The following is a 19,728-nucleotide window of genomic DNA, read 5'->3' on the forward strand; positions in this document are numbered from 1 at the left end:
TAATCTGGTACCTGTTAGAGGGAGGGTGTTTTATAATCTGGTAACTGTTAGAGGGAGGGTGCTTTATAATCTGGTAACTGTTAGAGGGAGGGTGCTTTAAGTTGGTACCTATAGTCTGTTACAACAGAGATCATAGCATATATCTTGCGCATTTGACAAATTAAACGTTGCAATCTACTATTATCAGTCAACTGAAAATTAAAAAGTTCTATACATTGATAAAATTAAAGTTCCGTACAGTTTTAGTTTCAATTAAAATACGAATAAATAACACTACTGCTATTATAGACAATGAAGTACAGAATACATCAGGAATTAATTGAAAAGTGGAGCATATAATATTTATCGGTACTGTCTGAAAGTGCACAAGATTTAAAAACAAAATCGATTGCTTTTAAATAGTCAATATTGACATTTATGGTCATAAACTTGTGATTATACAATGTTTGTGACTTCCATCTCTTACTTCTGGGAAAGTTGGTAAAACGTCATTATATTTTGCTGCTTTTTCTTGGGTATAAAGATCAACGCGACTCAGATTCTTGTGCATAGAAAATCGTCTACGACAAGTTAACGCACAAAAATTACTTAATGAGGACCAAACTCCCCGTCGAGGCCTCATTACGTCACCTACGATAGACCTCTCCTATGTGACGCACCACAATATACAGATTTGTATATTGTGAGTCCGCGATTATCACGCAGACAAATTACACTAAAGAAGTAGTTCGCAGTTAAAAGTCTGAAGATATTAATATTAAGAGCATTAATATAAAAGTATGGATTTTATTTTAAACATAAAATGATCAAAAGATCATTAAAAAGTAGGGTTACTCTGTTCAAATTATTGTGTAAAGTAATGAATTTGATGTTTACGTTCTTGTTTTGAAAGTTGTTTACGTTTGACGTTATGTTTTTTCGTCATTCTACAGTGACGTCACAGTATACGCGGCCTAAGAAATCGCTATCCCGTAATGCCTAAGTGGAAGAGTTTGGTTTATGAGCAAACGAACTCTGGTGGAAGTTTGAATGAGGACTTGTTCAAAAATCTCGGGTTGTCTTTTACAAAAAATATTATTTTACATTTATTCATTTCATTTACGAATTGACACAACGCCGTTCTTAATGACAGTAAGATGTTCTAATAAATATTTCACAATTTCCTACAAACATGAAATAATCACCATTGCATTTCTGAAATAAAGGTCGCCACCCTGAATTTTTACCACCCATATGATATGTACAGTGCACGTCCTCTTCGTTGTGACGTTAAAAGGCTAGACAATCAAGACAACTGTATTTGTCCAAATTCCGTGGTCTTTGTTCGAAGAATAGGAATATCAGTTTTCAAACACAACAAATATGTAAAAGTCTTGATATCCTCTATGGGAAATTAACATTTCAAGTTGATTTAAAGTGTACACATTCTTAATTGTAATTAGGCGTATTTCATATCAATGTGCTGTCACTACATTCCGTGAAATTATGAATACTACGACGTTCTATTTTAGAATATTCCGTCCGGAATTTGAACATCAATGATTTAGAAATATCAGTCTAATACTTTGTGGAGGGCGTGATGCTAATACATCCATTAAAACACACGGTACCTAATATGCATTTAAAAAATTCTATGTTTATGCGTAGATTACCATTTTTCTCAATTCAGTGCAACAGTGCATCATTCTTGTTAACAATGTAAATTATTAATATTTGTCGGTTTTTTTCTTGGTGTGTGATATTTGCTTATGTAATATATGTCTCTTGATAAAGACACGGGTTGAGTCTGAGTTTTAAATAATCAAGTTTTTAAATTATCAAGTGTTGTGGCCTTTTCAGTGCTTATATATAATATATATATAACACATTTTTAGAGCTGATTGATTGATATGATTGAAAGTATTCATATTTCCTACGTAATTGATAATAAATATATATGTGTTTGCCAACCACAACGGAGCTCCAACAGGACCTATTTCACCTAATATTGGAGGTATTCGCCGACGACCGTTACCGGTTCTAAAAATTATGTCGTTATGGGGGATACGTTAAAACGCTATATTTCACTTAGACGCTTGTAAACACTGAAATGGAAAGAGAAACTTACGTAAAGTTTTCCGTCTCTCGACTCAAGGACGAGTTAAAGAAAAAAGGAGCCACCACGAGAGGCAGAAAAGCCGACCTTATAGACAGGTTTGTAGTTTCATACCTCATAGCCGTTATTTTCGTTTGTAATATTTCAACAAATTCGTAGCTCTGCACCCATGCAGACGACGGAGGATGTTTACGCCGGCATGATTATGCCTAGAGATTGTTTTGATGCTCAGTGCGACAATTCTTTTATCAAAATTCAATAAATTAATGTGATATAAGTTATATTTATGTCATCAATTATACGTAATAATTATAGTACTATACGGACTGTTGTTATTGTAATACATGATACAATGGCATTCACTGACATGTACTAGTACGTCTTGGTACCTAATATTTTTTTTATGGGAAGTGGACATTGTACAGTACTTTATTGTAGGCTTAAGGCATATGATAGAAATAAAGATTTCAAGAATGACCCAATTCATATACCTGAGCCTTTGGAAGTTGATTGGCCAACGAGGGGATTTCAACAGCTCCAGGAATCACATAAAGAAGAAATCCCAGAGATATGCATTGAGCAGATAGACATGTATTTTGTACATAGATTAGCAGGTTTGTTCATATAATTTACTTGTATGATTAAGAACAACATTTTTGTAAAACATACATCTAACATTAGGAGTCATTTAATGAATGTGCAATATCTTATAGAATAATTTGTACATATATATAATTATGTGTTTATGAGTAAATAAATTTTAAAATCATGAGCTTGTACTTATGTGTAGGTGACAGACAAAGCACTGGTGATGTCAAGGCTATCGAGAAAGGAAGGCTGCTTGTTGAAAGTGATAGAGTCTTGGCTGTGTCATATTTAAAGGAAGATAATTCCCTGTTCTTTACAGGCATTGTTGGCGCAGCCATGAAAACAAAGGCAAGTATTACATTTAATTTGTGGATATAATATACATTGTAGTACTAATTGTACATGTACCATGTATGTTATCAGTTATTTTCTCTTATTTTATTACTTTGTACTGAGATATTTTTGTAAAAATAACTAAAAAAAATTATATTACCCAGAATACATGTATGTATTTCAAATTAAAGGTAACATACAACTTCAAATTAAAATTTGACAAAAACTCGGGAGACATCTTAAACAACCATTGTGAGTGTCCTGCAGGACGAGGTCCCCATGGAACTTGCAAACATCTTGCTGCTGTTGCCATAGTTTTACTCTCTTGTTCTGAAGGAAAAGGTTTGAGGATTCAGAGATCATGCACAGAAAACCTGCAGACATTTCATAAACCCAAACATTCATACTCAGGTAAAAATACATGAATATTATGTGATGTTCCATGATGAACAGAAGCAATAGTTTTATGACCATATATTGAATCAAGTACAATAATTTATTTTTTTCCACATGTTTAACATATTCAAATTTTGATATAGGTTCACCAGTCAAAGCTGAAGACCCAGGAAGCAGAATCTGACTGATGATTTTTTAAATGATCCCCGCCCTGAACATCTAAAAGGTGTAGCTGGTTACCCGGATAGGGTTCGCAATATGGTCTTAAACCATTGTGCAGAGACCTCAGACAATCTGACATACAGATATCTCATCGAGAAAGCATTTATTCAGGTAAACATAAGCATGAAAATGCATTACTCACACAAGCAAGAATCTCACTTAATGTCCCTGTACATCGCTAATTATAAGCAGCGTCAAGTCAAAAGTATCTCGCTAGTGAACTTATAGCAAGCTATATTAGTAATGCATATAAAATGTTGATTTTAAAATTATAAGTCTGTTAATCTAAAGCAGTAAGTAGTGAAGGGTAAAACTGCACATATAAAATAAAGTGTTTAATAACAAACAAACTGTAACACCTTTTGTTTCACTAGGCAGCAGTATTGGACCATGATTATTTGGAAAGACCCTTCACAGAGTATTGGGTTCAACGAGCTGTTGAGGTAGGTCTTTTGTTAATTGGCTCAAACTGCATTTCAACAAAATTAAATTTTATGACATTTGTGCAAATGTTGTATATGTGTTAAAATAAGATATAATGTGCAATGTAAATTGATTGCAAGGATTTTTTCTCATGTTCATATGTATTACTAATACCATGCAATTTTATACTACAAAACACAGTACAAGATATATGGTTTTTGTTATATACAATTTCTTAAAGGTTACAGCAGATAAAGTAGTTGCCATTGAGGAGCAGACACGTGGACAAGCCAGCTCAAATAATTGGTTCAAGGAGAGATCATGGCGGATCACAGCCTCAAGATTTGGAGATATCTGTTTAGCTACAGACAGACGTAATAGGCAGAAACTCTGCGAGTCTCTATACCAGCCTTCTGCTGCTGTATTTCGCAGTGAAGCTCTAGTCCATGGACGTACCTATGAGACACGTGCTATTAGGTATGTTTTAGTGTGAGCTAGTCAGACAATCACGTGTACAGCAGAGACCTGGTTTGTAAATCTTAACCTCTATATAAGCATTGGTCAAATCAGTAAATTATTATTTACATATATTATATGCCTTTTCCTATTTTTATCTCTCATTACAGATCCTTTGAAAGAGAGACTGGCCAAGGTGTTCAAAGATGTGGTTTCTTTGTTGATATGGATCGACCTTACTTGGGGGCATCACCGGATGGACTCGTTGGCAATGATGCACTAATTGAAGTCAAATGTCCCTTTGCTGGTCGCTTTGAGAAGATTCAGCCTGGAAAGTACTTCCCATATCTAACAATGGACTCTGTAACTGGTGAAATGAAATTGAAACCCACCTCTAAATATTTTTTCCAAATACAAGGCCAAATGCTTATTGCCAAAAAACAAATTTGCTATTTTGTTGTATACACTTTCAAAGATTTGTTCATCCAGAAAGTACATATTGATGTAGAATGTTGCCAGAATTCTCTTCTTCCAAAGCTTGATGTATTCTATGATAAATTTTTCATGCCATACTTGTTATCCTTGCTGTAAAGTGGAAGCATATATGCAAACTTGTGTAAAAGTTTCTTCTAAATGATTTATCGAGACAGTTCATTTTTTTATACAGAATCTTTTTTGTATTCATGATTTGATTAGAGTCTGCAAATGATTCTTCATGTTTTTTTGCCTAAGTTTCTGCCCAGAATGCCAATCAATTTCAGATGAAATACATTGCATATCCATGATATGAAATTTTCTGTATTGACAATATACATGTAACAATGCATAGATGTTGGTTATATAAAGTGTTAAACTTTTTAAATTGATTTTTTAAAAAAGATATTGTACTTTGACCCTTTCAAGGTAAATAGCTTTTACACTTAAAAGTTGATATGTCTACCAAGATCCTTGTATGATGTATCCCTTTGAATATTGACAGCACATGTTGCATAAAGGATACAAAAAATGTACGATACATTTAAAACTTGTAAGCAGAAATATGAACACAACTCTCAAGGGATTCACTGTATGTGCAGGGCATACATTTATTAAACTTAGACATGTATGCATGTACATTTTGATATACTACTGGCACATGTTTAAGCACTTTTATCAACAATGCAATTCCTAAAATTTGACAACATAAAACAAATGTACACAATTCTGGAAGCTAGGGGGATTTTTGACATTGGTAGCTCATGTTTCAAAATTTTGAACCTCTTTGCAAGCCCAATCACCCTCTCTACATGAATACGTTTTGAGGCAACTCGCCTATCTCTAACTATTTCTTCGGGGTCAAGTTGGCTTTTGCCCTTGACAAACGTAGGTGTATTAATAAAAACATTCTGATTCGCAAATAAATCTTGAACAAGAATTCCCCGATCTGCCATAATGCTGTCACCAGCATCAAATTTGCCTACATCTAGCAGAGTAGAGTGTTCAATGATTTGTCTGTCAGACACAGAGCCCCCATAAGTAGAGGATACATAAGATACTGCTCCATTTGGAGTTACACCTACCATGGTTTTCAACGTGTTTTTGTGTTTATAAGAAGACCATGTTTTGGATTGTGCCTCAACATTTGATGGTTTGTGAATTGGTTGCTCGGTTGCATCTAAAATTACGCGTGTATTGGGAAACTTTTTAGCAAAATCTGTTGGCATATGTTCTTTAATGATGTCTTTAGAAGGCCAGAATTGTTCCTCTAACTCTTTTAATTGAAAATACAAAAAGTTAATCCAAGTTGTTACAATTTTAGAAACAGTAGATTCACAGACTTTAAAGAGCATAGCAAGTTCCACATCTTCTTTTGCTTGTCTGAGTTTCATCAGAGTTAAAAACAACTGATCTTGTGGACTTAATAAGCCACATTTGTAATTCAAGTCAAAAGCTGCTGGCCCAAGAATATTAAAGAGAAGCATGAAATGATCATAGCCATTCAAACCAGTGTAATAAGAAAGCATCTTAGTGTCCAGTTTCATACCTTCAATTGAAAATCTACCTAAGGTAGGTATGTCACACTGGATTTCTTTCTCAGCTGTTGAACACATTTCTTCTGGCATGGATGTGGAAATACTTGTAGATGACTGATCTACAACAACTTCATGATGTACAATCAATTCATCCATATATATGGGCAGGTCTTCAATCATTGGAGTACATGTATCTTGAGTAGACTCTCGCAGCCTCTTTCGCTTAGCTCTGTCAGATTCCTGGGTAGTACTGGTATTCTTGAAGTCAAAAACAGAGGGCGCAGCTCCATACTTAAGTCGTCTTCGTTCACCTGTCACATATTGAATATGTTACAGGAATGTTGGTTGTAAGTTATACTTTATATTTAAAAGCTTTAAGATTCGCTAATTATAAACTAGATTTGTTATAATTGATTTACATAAATAGTCATGTAGCAAATTCAACCTTGCATTTTTAGCAGTCACTTCTACTGTAAAAAATATTAGGTGGGGGGGGGGGGGGGGGGGGGGGGGAATCACCAAATATATGAAAATAACACCAGAAAATGGTGATTGTTAATGTGGAGACCCAATCTAATTAAAATTAGATCTTCCATCCGCTCCCCAGTTTGGGGAGCGGATGGAAGATCTAATTTTAATTACATTGTGTGGAGACCTGGCCTGGATTTCTCGAAAGAAACTTAAGTCGAAACTTGGACTTAAGTCTGAGATTTTGCTCAAATTTTGACTGCTCAAATAACACAAAAATTCAAACTTAAGTTTGAGATTTTTTCGAGAAATCCAAGCCAGGACTCAGCTGGTTATATGTGTGTATATATATACATATATGGTATCATAGCACTCTTTAATCCTGTAACGTTTTATCAAAGCAGTATATGTCTCGTCATATAGCCTAGTATCATATTAAATGAATACTGTGATACATACCACATGTCAGTAGTTGCACCTGAAAAGAGTAAAAACAAACCACAAAGCAACGCATTCAAGAATGTAAAAAAGAACGTTATCAATACACGAATACAAGACAAAATGAGGAAACTTTATAAATCAATATTTGAAAGAAGGAAAAATTAAAACAATTCAACAAATCAATTGACGATGCAGCTTTATATAACTGATTGATAGGACCTCGATCTAACCTGATTCGGTGATTTTGTAGTCATCTTCTGTGAAGTGTATATGGCAAACAACGTCTTCTTTTCCTGGGTTCCATAATTTTTTTGTTTTCCTATCCATCCGTTTGATCGCTACCCTCCATTTCAAGAGTAATTCCTGATCTGTGGGAAACTTGTGACCCCCAAAACCACCACAAAGTGGAACACAACAATATTTCACCATTGTTTACTTCAAGCGTCTAATTGATAAAGCGTTTTCAGTATCCCCCATAAACCGTGACTAATATTTAAAACCGGAAACGGTGCTGGCGTAAACTAACACACGACAATTATTTGTACGAATCAATGTGAATTATAAATTGGCACGAGGGATAACTCGTACCTACCTAAGATGAGATAACTCGTGGTCGCCACCCTGTAAGCGGTACCAGATAGCCTCGACCACAAGCTTTCCCTTAACTTCGTACTTTTTGTTGTGGATAATTGATTGGTTTGAAAGAAAAGAAAATATCGCAGCTAATGATGACGTCACAATGCACTGTTTACATCAACCGCGTTACATTTCCCGCGTTAAATGAAATGCCTAAAGTCGTGTTGTAAGATAATCATGGGTCTTCGCTCGTCTCAACGGTCACACCGTATACATATCAATAATTAAGAACATTTATTTGGTAGAGTGCCATGGTCTAAGCTTGTTGAAATCGAGACACGTGCATCATTAAATACTGCTGCTTGACAAAGCAGAGAAATTGACAAGGGTGGACAATGCACTATGCAGGTGAACAATCCGGTACCCTTGTATGTATCTTAATAATCAAATTAATCAGAGCGCAGTAAATCCAGCTTAAAATTATACTATACAGATCTAGTGGGCATTTTCAATCAGTGTACGAATGTTAAATCCATTGGCATTGCGATTAAATGTTATAATGCGTGTCAATATTTTTCTGTTAATATCGAGTAACAAAGCAGTGCAACAGCACTTACTTTGTCCTCGCACTTATGTTCACTATCCGCTTAATGTTCATTAATTTTAAGATTTTCGTACTATAATGTATATTGAGACAAGGTATTTTGGCACATACTAAATGATTCTAAAAGAGATTTCATAACAAAATCTGAGGCAAACTTTTTAAACCTATGGCAAGTTAGGATTAACCGGAATGCTGGACAAGTTTTGTAATTTCAGTGTTGTCCTTCTGACCTGAATTTCTGTTTTCAATCCAATATTAGACCGTGACTCAATCGGGCCGATTTCCAAATGGTAAGAAATTCATGATTAACTAAGATTTATAAATTATAATTTTTAAAGCGAAAAATAAAGATTATTTCACATTATTAATGACGACTAAAATATGAAAACCATTTTATGCGTTTAGATATAGTGACAATTGTTTGTGTTCTTGTCGGGTTTTTCTTTCTCGCTAATTTTGGGTGAAAAGACGACAAATCAAAAAGTCGACAGAAGAACCGTATGCGTTTTGTAGTCTTTTTGCCCTGAAATAATATGCGAAAGGCTAGAAAATCAGGTGAAAAGACTACCAAAAACAACCTGTAATTAGCAATCTAATTTTGTCGTCTTTCCACTCTGCTTCCGTCGTCTTTTCGCCCCGCTAATTTGCTACCTCTTCAATGTAGTTTTCTCGCTCCAAAAATCATATTACCAGGTATCGAATTGTGAATCAAGATTACAAGTTATAGGAGACGATTATTAACAGTACCCTTTCTTTCTATAAATATCAATTTTGTTTAATAAACTCCTCATAAAAATAAGATCTCCCATGGTTTATGGTTTGATATGATTTATATTCAACGAGCTGTATGTTTTCCTCCCCCCCCCCCCCCCACCCACCCACCCACCCATCCGGTTATTCAATTACGTTACTGTAACGTTAGGAACTTGGCTTCCTGGCATTTTGCAAACAAACTGCGTGAAATAATCGTTTGTTTGTGATGTCACAAACGGCGAAGGAAAACAGTGTAATAATTAAAATTTATTTAATGGGTGATTTCCACTGGATGAAGGAGCAAATATGTCATAATGCTTTTTTAAAATCAATAACGACTAGGTGAAATCTCGCGCAAGCGCGGGAAATGTGACTTGTTGCGCACATGAATTGAATTAACGATATCTTTAATTCAAATGAATTTAAGAACAATTTTTTAATAATTGCGTGCATTAGTTATGTTATATTTATTGATATCAGATACAGTAAATAAAACTTGATGATCAATATTACGAAGTCACTTGGAGCTCCAAGTTAAATGTTCCTTATGTAACATAAATGATCTCTTTTCGTACTAAAATTAGATAATGATTTTATGAAAGCAATTGTAATCTGTCATGCCGATAGTTGACCTACGACAAAATGAACGGTCGTTCATAATTTCTAAATCTAAAACTCAGTATTGCGAATGTGTTTATAGTGGCAGTTTTTGTCCAGTGCGACAATTTAAGGACATATCGTTTCTTCTCGTCAAACGCAATATACAATAATAATAATGATTGGTTTATATAGCGCTTTTTCCAGTGTATGCTGTTCAAAGCGCTTTACAATGCATTATTACCCCTGCAGACCTTATATCAATCTAGAACTTTCTCAGCCTCCTAGGAAGCATACAGTGCAATCTGCCGTTACAAGCGCTAGAGCACTATAGCCAGGTACCCCTTTTACACTTGGGTGGAGTGAGGAAATTCATGTAAAGTGCCTTTCCCAAGGACACAACGTCGGCCCTGCCGCGGCCAGGACTCGAGCCCACGACCTTTCGGTCGAGAGTATGACGGCCTAACTACATTTCAACATTTATCATATTGAACTTATTTTTTTTATAAGATCAAAATCAAGCATCGATAAACAACGGATTAACTTCATATCGTATTATATTAAGTTGTCATTTAAAAATAGGAAAAGAAAACTGGTTTAGATCCGCCACTTTACTCTCATTTTTGCTATTACAGGGTAGTTTATCGAAAACCAAAGTTGGTTTTTAATTAATTTTACGACATTTACTAATCAAGTAAAATTTTATTTTAGCTTACGGACTTCACCTCACATATGAAACAATATTAAAGGTGCAAGCAGTAACTCTAAAGCAAGCGTTACGGAGTTTATTGGCAAAATTTGTTAATTCATAACTATAAATATTATCACCAAGAAAGTGCAAAAATACTCGGAAAAGAAAATCGTTACCTAATTATCATTCTTGGTTCCCCGATATGACGTCATGAGCGACCACAATCGTATTTGTGAAACAAAATAAAGGCAAGACCATAGACGATACTTTTCGTAAGTAGAGGAGATTTTGAATAAGAGGCCGGAAATATATTGTGGTACAAGGATTTTAGTTTGAACCCATATTTAATGCTAATGACAGTCACATCGATGGTTTTTCCATCGGAGGATGAACAAGAACATGATCTAGATCCTGTTCATTCTGTGAATGATAAATATATCATGATTTTCTAAGTCGATTCTTCGATGATAATAACAGAACATAAATTGTTATTACCTGCAATATTTGTAACCCCACCCCCACTCCAAAACATTTTATAGGCACATCAGAATTTCCTTTACATACATCGCGAATGCCGATTTTCTTCAAGATTTTGTGTGCAGGTGAATGAAAGGTGAAGATAACAAACAGAGATCAATCTCATATCTCCTAGTAGGAATACAAAATAGAGAGTTGAGCAAACACGATCGATCCCTGGATATACCAGAAGTGGGATCAGGTGCCTATGAGAGTAAGCATCCCCTGTCGACCGGTTACACCCACTGGGAGCCGTATATCTTTATCAGGTAAACGGAGTAATCCCTAATTAAAATCAGTGTGCAAAGAACGGCCTAACAATCGGTATGAAACCCGTCAGACTATGGCGTGTAAAACGTTGCTATATTCGATATATGTTCAATATCTTGTGATGTATATTCAATATTTTGTGATGTATGTTCATTATCTTGTGATGTATGTTCAATATCTTGTGATGTATGTTCGATAATCTTGTGATGTATATTCAATATTTTGTGATGTATGTTCAATATCTTGTGATGTATGTTCAATATCTTGTGATGTATGTTCGATAATCTTGTGATGTATGTTCAATATCTTGTGATGTATATTCGATAATCTTGTGATGTATATTCGATAATCTTGTGATGTATATTCAACATCTTGTGATGTATGTTCGATAATCTTGTGATGTATGTTAAATATTTTGCGATGTATGTTCAATAATCTTGTGATGTATGTTCTATATCTTGTGATGTATGTTCGATAATCTTGTGATGTATGTGTAATAATTGCATTATGGGTAAATATGATACACTAGTATGTTAAATATAACACTGTATGGCTTTAAAGGATATGTCCTAGACAAAGGCCAGGCACCTGAAGTATGGATACTGCTTACCCCTCACCCCCACCCCTTGATATTTTTGCGGCGATAACTTCTCCGAAATGTGTCGATTCCCTGCCTATCTCATCCCTCTTTCGATTTATGTAATCGTTTCACGCTTTTTGTAAGCTAAAGAGATTGGCCTTCTACCGGTATACACATTCCAGAGAAATCATCACCGCAAAAAAAAAAATTATTAAAAAAAGGGGGGGGGGTAGTATCCATACTTCAGGTGCCTGTGGTTCAGAGTCAGAACTCTGGGGGTAAAATTCAAAATTCTGGTTTATTCCTTTTTGTTTTCCTATATGTGCATAAATTTAGCTTTCGTCAAAGTTTCATATCTCTCTGTTTCATTTTATACAGTATCAGAATAATTAAAGAAGTCCTTCAAATGATAAAGACATTGACAATTTTGGTTCCACCCTGTACCAATTTTAAAAGCCCTACTCTACAATCATGAAATTTAGAATTTTGGCAAAGGTTTTCCTGCTTCATTCAGTGTCAATTTCATATCATTAATATTAAAGAAGACGTTACTCTTGCATCACCGGATACTTTCGTTATTTCCAACCAATGAAAATTGCCCTTACTGTAATAGAACGCTGTTGCATCATATTACCAATAATGCAATTATTACACATACATCACAAGATTATCGAACATACATCACAAGATATTGAATATACATCACAAGATTATCGAATATACATCAAAAGATTATCGAATATACATCACAAGATATTGAACATACATCACAAGATTATCGAACATACATCACAAGATATTGAACATACATCACAAGATTATCGAACATACATCACAAGATATTGAACATACATCACAAGATTATCGAATATACATCACAAGATATTGAACATACATGACAAGATTATCGAACATACATCACAAGAGTATAGAATATACATCACAAGATTTTGAATATACATCACAAGATATACATCACAAGATTTTGAATATACATCACAAGATTATCGAATATACATCACAAGATATTGAACATACATCACAAGATATTGAACATACATCATAAGATTATCGAATATAGCAATGTTTTACACGCCATATCAGACAGCATTTGACCCATCGATAGGTAGTATTGGCAAACTAGATCATTTTAATGACCATAGAATTTCCTAAATGCTGACCTTAAACGAGAAACCCCAGTAACATCAGGTTGTTTGTCAGCAGACTGCCTAGATTTAAAACTGGTCATACGCAAAACAAACTCTTGCTATCGAATCAGTTGAGATATAAACACCATATGCAGGTAATAATGGAATATTGCTACATAGATGATGGGAAGTTGACGATGAAGAAGCTGAAATAATACTGTTTGTCATAAAGCTGAGTTGTTAATTTGTCATTATTATTCATTTTCAATAAAATATCAGTACGACGAAGATGAGGAGGACCCTGTGATGTCTTTTATTTTGAGTTCACAGGGATATATCGAATTGACATGTGGATGAAAATAATTATTTTTAATAGATAAAATGTCGTCGATATATCTAAATGCCGAGTTGAAGGCCACAGCAAAAGATTTTTCTTCTTAGGTAGTCTTACCTTTTAAATAAACTTTGCTTCATAAGAATATAAATCAGAGTGTTGTCTAACAAAATATGTTTTGGGATGACTGATCACTAGATATGAATATTTCCTTTTTCCATTTTTGTTGAAGATGCAACTGTCTATGATATCAAAAAGTCTAGTCTTTAATTTATCGTACAGAATGGTCGTGGTAAGTGTTGAAAAGGCACACATTTTGAGAAAAGTTTTGCGATTTCAAATTTACTAAAAGTTCTTTAGATTTCTTTAAGAATCCACATTTGATTTACACCACTTCTGACATATGTTGTGGCACAGTGCGTTTGAAGTTTCTCCTTCGCAGCTGTTAATATATTCGTGAGGAGCAAAGCAGAGGTTTGGTAGAATATTTACTAGATCCAGCAATTTATCTTTCTTTGTAAGGGTTTTTGTAAATTTTGGGAATCCAGTATAGCTACGATAATTCTTATCCATCCATCCCATTGACTGGGATATTAAATGTGTCTAAAATTGAAGTATGACTTTGAAGAAATGCATCTTTTGAAAGGGTCGATGGAGTACAAGTACTATTATCTAATGTTGAATTAATGCCAAGTTTGTTTAAAATACAGTTGTAATAATGAGCCTTACATAGCCAATGTTGTTACAAGCTTAGTCACCTGGAACCAAAATATGACCTATAGAATCTATATATGATGATAATAAACGTAAGTGGCTATTTAACATTCTTTAACAATAAAACTTACGATATTATATGAAGGTTACTTTACTATATTAGTTTACTTTTAACAAATAACATTAATTTTAATATAGCTAGACCGTTGTCTTTGGACTTTTTTCTCAAACAGAAGGGTGTGTTAGTGGTGGTCTAATAAACTTTTAACATATAGGTAACCTTTCTTTGATACATTTACTTGCATATTTTGACAAAAAGTTTTCATGTGCTGCATTTTACAATGTTATTCTTCTAAATATTAAATAAAAAATTCTTACTTCTATAATCATTTCCCGTTTAAATAAAACAGTCAACCTTTTGGGGATTTTCTCACTGCTTGTTGCGAGTCCGTAGTCAAAAACAGTTTATTGAAGGTGTTCGAATTTCTACTATAGAAATCGCTAAAATAGGCTTACAAGAAAATGATTCCGCGTAAAGTGTAACTTCTGTGTTAGTTTAAAATGAAACCAGCCAACTATTATTCCAATTCCAAAACCCAATCCCAATCATACTGATCCATTAATCTCGGATGAGATTCGGCTCTGCTGAATATTTCGACTGGCTCCTTCACCGAATCTCGGAGTAGTCCTTCATAATTCATGTCTGGCAATTTATTTTCAGCATTTGGTAGAGACTTTCCTGTTCTACATCACTATGCATTTAGGTTTTTTTTTTTTTTTTTTTTTTTTTTTTTTTTTTTTTTTTACACACGTGTGTGGTTTTGGAGAAGATTTTTGAAAATTGGTCCATTTTAGGCAGTTTTTGCTGCGCCCCTAAAGTCCCAGGGTGCACAAATCCTGAAATTTACAATTTATGTCCCCTTCTTTCAAAGATGCTTCATACCAAATTTGAAAAGATTTGGAATGATAGTTATCAAGAAGAAGTTAAAAATGTCTATAGTTCACACATTTAATAACTGACCATTTTGGCCCCACCCTGATACCAAAAGCCCTACCCCTGGGATCATCAAATTTACAATCTTGGTAAAGGACTACCTGTTCTTTCTAAATATCCATTTAGTTTCAGTTTAGTATCAATAACACTAAATAAGATGTTACTTAAGTGATTTACACATAGACACTATATACCAAGATTGGCAAGAACGTGTTGGGTTTAGATTCAGTAATGTACAATTTGCCATTACGAATTTGCAAGTCGCCCTAGGACTGAAAATTGATTATATCCGCGGGAGATTTAATAAATTGACCCTCCCATATTTTGAACTTGAGTTTGCTGGGAATATGTCCCCCAAGTAGATCGTGACAGCTTGTTTACTGGGTTAGGTGGGACTGGTAAATTTGTAAATCGATCTGAGGGTTGAATTACTCTCCCTGGCTTCCTTGTCTTAACACGTGCCGTCCGTTGTCTCTACACGCGTGTGTGTGTGTGTGTGTGGGGGGGGGGGGGGGGGGGGGGGGTAATGCGGGTGCCAACGCAGAGACGACGGACAGAGAGTGGGCATCCTCCGGCTGGTTGGTGTGGGAATCACCAGACTGGACAACTTGGGTGGTGGTGGAGTAGGGGGCTGGTGCAACCTCCGCAGGACGCTCTGGCTGCCTCTCTAGTCGGGGGTCTGAGTGCCAATTGTGTGACGGCGGTGTTTGGACCGCAAATGCCTCTCTGGGGTTCTAACAGGTGGCATTAGTCTTGATTAGCCGGTTATATGGCGATGAATTAAACCGATGTTGGCGGATTAAAACCGCAAACTTTTAGGCAAGGAATTGGTTTTGATGCAGGTCACTCCCGGTGTTGCAGAAATTGATTAGTATGAAATTGATTAGTTCGTACCGATAACACTCGCACTAGGCAAATTAATATAGACTATTTGATATAAAATCAAATAATCCTGATTATATCACATAATATTTACCAGTGGTTTATTCGGAGATGGTTGTTACTAATTATATATGAATACAACAGAACGACAGTTACAATTATATTCTAATAGAATTTAAAATGGGCTGATAATAATGGTCTATACATATAACCTCATCATTTTGGTAACGAACGTTAAACACGCTTTGATCCATATTTACATTATATAGAATTGCTATCAAAGTTGTAAAACAAGCGTAAACTTTGGCAATAAACTTTCATTTATTTCACACATGTAGGCAATTATATCGCTTGGGTTCGAATTTACTATTAAAGAGTACTCTTTAATAAAGTACATTCGAACCTAGGCGATATAATTGCCTGTGAACACTAAATATTATTAAAGTCGCTGCTACATGTAAGGGGGATCGAGTGATGACAGATACCTTTCTGATACTGTATCGTTCGAGTGTAAGATCTATAGATTAGACTACGGTTGCGCCATTTACTGATCTGTCAGAAATTCCTATTAAAAGGACCTCGGTTTGATTCATCATTAAGGTATTTGACTATGTCTGGACACATTTCAAGTGCCTTCCAAAAATAGTTTCTATGTTGAAGCGTGCGATTTACCACTTAAGATCCGAAGAAATAAATTAACAATACAATATGCTTGCAAGTTTAAATCATATTTTGATAACCCTGAATACTAAGATAATAATTCTTAATACATTAAATCAACTGGACGTAAAATCTGTAAACATCTTCATGTAACTGCTTTGAATTTATCGCAGGACCTTTAATCCTTATTCTTGTCCTGTTATAACAACGTGGGAATTGTAGAAATCAGTACCTAATGCATCCCTAACAAAAGTTTCAAAAATCAGAAATAAATCCGATCGTAATCCAGTAAGAATTAACGAAATTTGTCAATATCAAATTCACAACCCTACTATGATCCCAATATGACCGGGTGATTTTAGCTAAACACGAATCTACTACATGAGGATGCAGATCTGTAGCTCTCTGGAAAAAAATATTGGGATAGACCAGAGAGCTACAGATAAACCAGTTATAAAACTTTCAATTTATCGCGCACGGTTGAAGCCTTATATTGCTTTAGTCTTATCAATTTGATATCAAATAATTCCTAACATACGTGTATTTGTGTTCAAACATACCTTCAAATATTCATTAAAGCCCTGTGAGACCCCAAAACACGAAGCTTCAAATAATTTTGTTTGCTGACGAAGGCATATTAGGTAGTCAGTCAAATTGACGCAGTTGAATTAAAATTTTGTATCTATTTATAATAAACAAGAATAATTAATGTAAAATGTATGATTCCTCTAGACGTAATATTGAGAAATTATCCTACTATGTTATGAAAGCCGTCTAGGCTAGTGGTTCCCGCCACCACCACTGAGGATAGGTACTGAAATAATAAAAACAAAGTGGCGGGGACGAGAACCAGACTAATGAGTGCCGTGAGTTTAATCAATCGTATTTAAGGATATATGGGACTGACATCAGGTAATTCTAAAATTCTGAAAATAAGTGAAATAGATACATGTAGCATTGTATTTATTTTAACAGAAAAGGGTATTTTATTTTTTATATAGGAATGATATTATCAAAATTATTCAACTAAATATATCTGTGGGGATATTAATTGGTATAGATATTGTTTTAAAAGGAGTATGTAATATCCTGGAAAATATTCAGAAGAAAGACAAAGACACAAACCACGTGCTAATTCAATTCTTTATCTAAAGGGAACTAACTATTAACATAATTAATTGAATACCGATCCCAATTACAAATACTGCACTCCTCCCCTTTTAATTTTGATCCCTCAGAACTTTAGCACAAGTCAATAGACATTTCAAATAATTTTTAACCAGTCAATACAAAAAAAATAAATAAATCTAATTTCACATTTAATTCACAAATCATTGATTCAAACTTCCTCGATAAGTCTTTTGGGTGCATTTCGTTCACGCATAGGGTAACACCTGGTTGACGTGATTGGAACGGATTCGGTTGGATTAGACGGTGAAGGGTCGGCTGAAGAAGTGATTGGATTGTCAGTCGAGACCGGCAACTCACTTTCATCTTTGGAGGGTTGAATACCTTCAGGTGCTTCAGAGATGGGATGGTCCATCTGCACGATTTTGTGTGGAGTCAAAGTTGTCAATATTAGGTCTTTCCTGTGGAAGATAGGCTTTACAACTTAGCAAATGATCACTATGACAGTAGCGGTTGCCAACCTTTACAAGATATGTTAAAGGTCCCATCACTCTGTAAACATAGGCTGGAATCCACTTCCACTTGCCTACTTGAATAGTGGTTTTCACTTGTGCTTTTCCCCCAGTGTGAAATTTCTTTACTTTGAAGCAATCTATAATGGTTGTGTTTCATTTTTTGTTGATGGCTTTCCATACGTTTCCCAACATCAGATTTTATTAGAGACAAACGAGTCCTAATTTGCCTCTTCATAAATAGCTCCGCTGGTGCAATTCTAGTAGTAGTATGTGGTGTTACTCTATATTTGAGCAAGAAGTCAGCTAATTTATGTTCAAGGAAGTGCTGCTTCCCATCCACTTCTTTACATTTCAATGCCTTCTTGACTATCTGCACACCTCTGTCCGCAAATCCATTTGACTGTGGATGGTAAGGTGGTACTAATGTGTGCTTTATTCCGTTCAGTCGCGCAAGCTCCTTAAATTCACTAGCTGTGAATTGTGTCCCGTTGTTGCTTACTATCTCCTCAGGTAGTCCGGTTGATGCAAATAGCACTCTGATCTTGTCAGTTGTCATCGAGCTTGTCATGGACCTCACCGCAAAGTGCCTCTATCCACTAGGAGTAGCTATCATATACAATGAGTAAGGATTGACCCTTGTAGTCAGCATAGTCTATGTGTATCCTCTGAAATGGTCGAGTAGCCCAGATCCACGAATGCAATGGTGCTGACTTTTGACTGTTTCTTACGGACATACATAATGGACAATTCTCGACACTCTCCTTAATGTTCCTATCTAAATTTGGCTACCACAAATATCCACGCGCTAGCAACTTCATCCTGCACATTCCCAAAATTCATGTTCCTCATGAAATTCCTAATTCTTAGAGCCTCCGGAATCACGACTTGGATCCCCCATAACACACTTCCTTGTTCCACGCTCAGAGAATTTCTTCTCTCAAAGAATGGTTGAAGTTCGGGATCCGCGTTGTGATTGGGCCATCCCGTTAAGGTGAGGTCATGTACCTTGGACAAAACAGAGTCCATCTTTGTTGCTTTGGCAATGTCAATGTTTGAAATTGGAAGTTCTATATCATCTAGTCCAGAGAAGTAGACTTCTTCTTAATCTTCATGTAACTGGTCATCAGAAATTGGAAGTTTCGATAAGGAATCACAATTTCCATGTTCCTGTGATGATCGATGCTGTATCTGGTACTGGTATCTGGAAAATATGATAGCCCATCTCTGCATTCTAGCAGCAGCTAAGGTAGGCACACCATTCTTTGGCCCAAAAATTGTGACTAATGGCTTATGGTCTGTGATGAAAGTAAACATCCTTCCATACAGATATTT

At 35.2% G+C, this 19,728-nt stretch overlaps 3 protein-coding genes across 4 annotated transcripts; 2 read left to right on the top strand and 1 right to left on the bottom strand.

Moving 5' to 3' along the window:
• The first annotated feature begins 2,051 nt into the window (after positions 1-2,051).
• On the top strand, positions 2,052-3,596 carry LOC130054974 (uncharacterized). Its single transcript, XM_056166113.1, has 5 exons — positions 2,052-2,193; positions 2,534-2,709; positions 2,886-3,031; positions 3,208-3,427; positions 3,556-3,596. The coding sequence occupies exons 1-5, from the start codon at positions 2,090-2,092 to the stop codon at positions 3,594-3,596; spliced, it is 687 nt and encodes a 228-aa protein (XP_056022088.1). The 5' UTR covers positions 2,052-2,089.
• On the top strand, positions 3,585-5,370 carry LOC130054610 (uncharacterized). The gene is made up of 4 exons (XM_056164964.1): positions 3,585-3,745; positions 4,009-4,077; positions 4,299-4,534; positions 4,684-5,370. Exons 1-4 carry the CDS (start codon positions 3,671-3,673, stop codon positions 5,102-5,104), a joined length of 801 nt encoding a protein of 266 aa, XP_056020939.1. The 5' UTR covers positions 3,585-3,670; the 3' UTR covers positions 5,105-5,370.
• Positions 5,371-5,396: 26 nt separating this feature from the next.
• LOC125647872 (uncharacterized) lies at positions 5,397-7,950 on the bottom strand. Of its 2 annotated transcripts, XM_056164963.1 has the most exons (3): positions 7,665-7,950; positions 7,453-7,471; positions 5,397-6,836 (listed from the first exon to the last, which is right to left on the bottom strand). In XM_056164963.1, the coding sequence occupies exons 1-3, from the start codon at positions 7,686-7,688 to the stop codon at positions 5,653-5,655; spliced, it is 1,227 nt and encodes a 408-aa protein (XP_056020938.1). In that variant the 5' UTR covers positions 7,689-7,950; the 3' UTR covers positions 5,397-5,652. The 2 variants fall into 2 exon arrangements, with proteins under 2 accessions (XP_056020938.1, XP_056020937.1); XM_056164962.1 differs by lacking the exon at positions 7,453-7,471.
• Positions 7,951-19,728: the final 11,778 nt, after the last annotated feature.

The sequence above is a fragment of the Ostrea edulis genome, chromosome 5 (genome assembly GCF_947568905.1).
Source record: "Ostrea edulis chromosome 5, xbOstEdul1.1, whole genome shotgun sequence".
Classification (NCBI taxonomy): domain Eukaryota; kingdom Metazoa; phylum Mollusca; class Bivalvia; order Ostreida; family Ostreidae; genus Ostrea; species Ostrea edulis.

What these genes read in the sequence shown, in the direction of transcription:
- LOC130054974 (XM_056166113.1), top strand. Translation starts at nt 2,090, where the DNA reads ATGGAAAGAGAAACTTACGTAAAGTTTTCCGTCTCTCGACTCAAGGAC. An exon ending in AAAGCCGACCTTATAGACAG is followed by an intron (nt 2,194 to 2,533) that starts GTTTGTAGTTTC and finishes ACTTTATTGTAG; the next exon opens with GCTTAAGGCATATGATAGAA. An exon ending in GCGCAGCCATGAAAACAAAG is followed by an intron (nt 3,032 to 3,207) that starts GCAAGTATTACA and finishes TTCAAATTAAAG; the next exon opens with GTAACATACAACTTCAAATT.
- LOC130054610 (XM_056164964.1), top strand. Translation starts at nt 3,671, where the DNA reads ATGGTCTTAAACCATTGTGCAGAGACCTCAGACAATCTGACATACAGA. An exon ending in TCGAGAAAGCATTTATTCAG is followed by an intron (nt 3,746 to 4,008) that starts GTAAACATAAGC and finishes TTGTTTCACTAG; the next exon opens with GCAGCAGTATTGGACCATGA. An exon ending in TATGAGACACGTGCTATTAG is followed by an intron (nt 4,535 to 4,683) that starts GTATGTTTTAGT and finishes CTCTCATTACAG; the next exon opens with ATCCTTTGAAAGAGAGACTG.
- LOC125647872 (XM_056164962.1), bottom strand. Translation starts at nt 7,863, where the DNA reads ATGGTGAAATATTGTTGTGTTCCACTTTGTGGTGGTTTTGGGGGTCAC. An exon ending in CTACAAAATCACCGAATCAG is followed by an intron (nt 6,837 to 7,664) that starts GTTAGATCGAGG and finishes AATATGTGACAG; the next exon opens with GTGAACGAAGACGACTTAAG.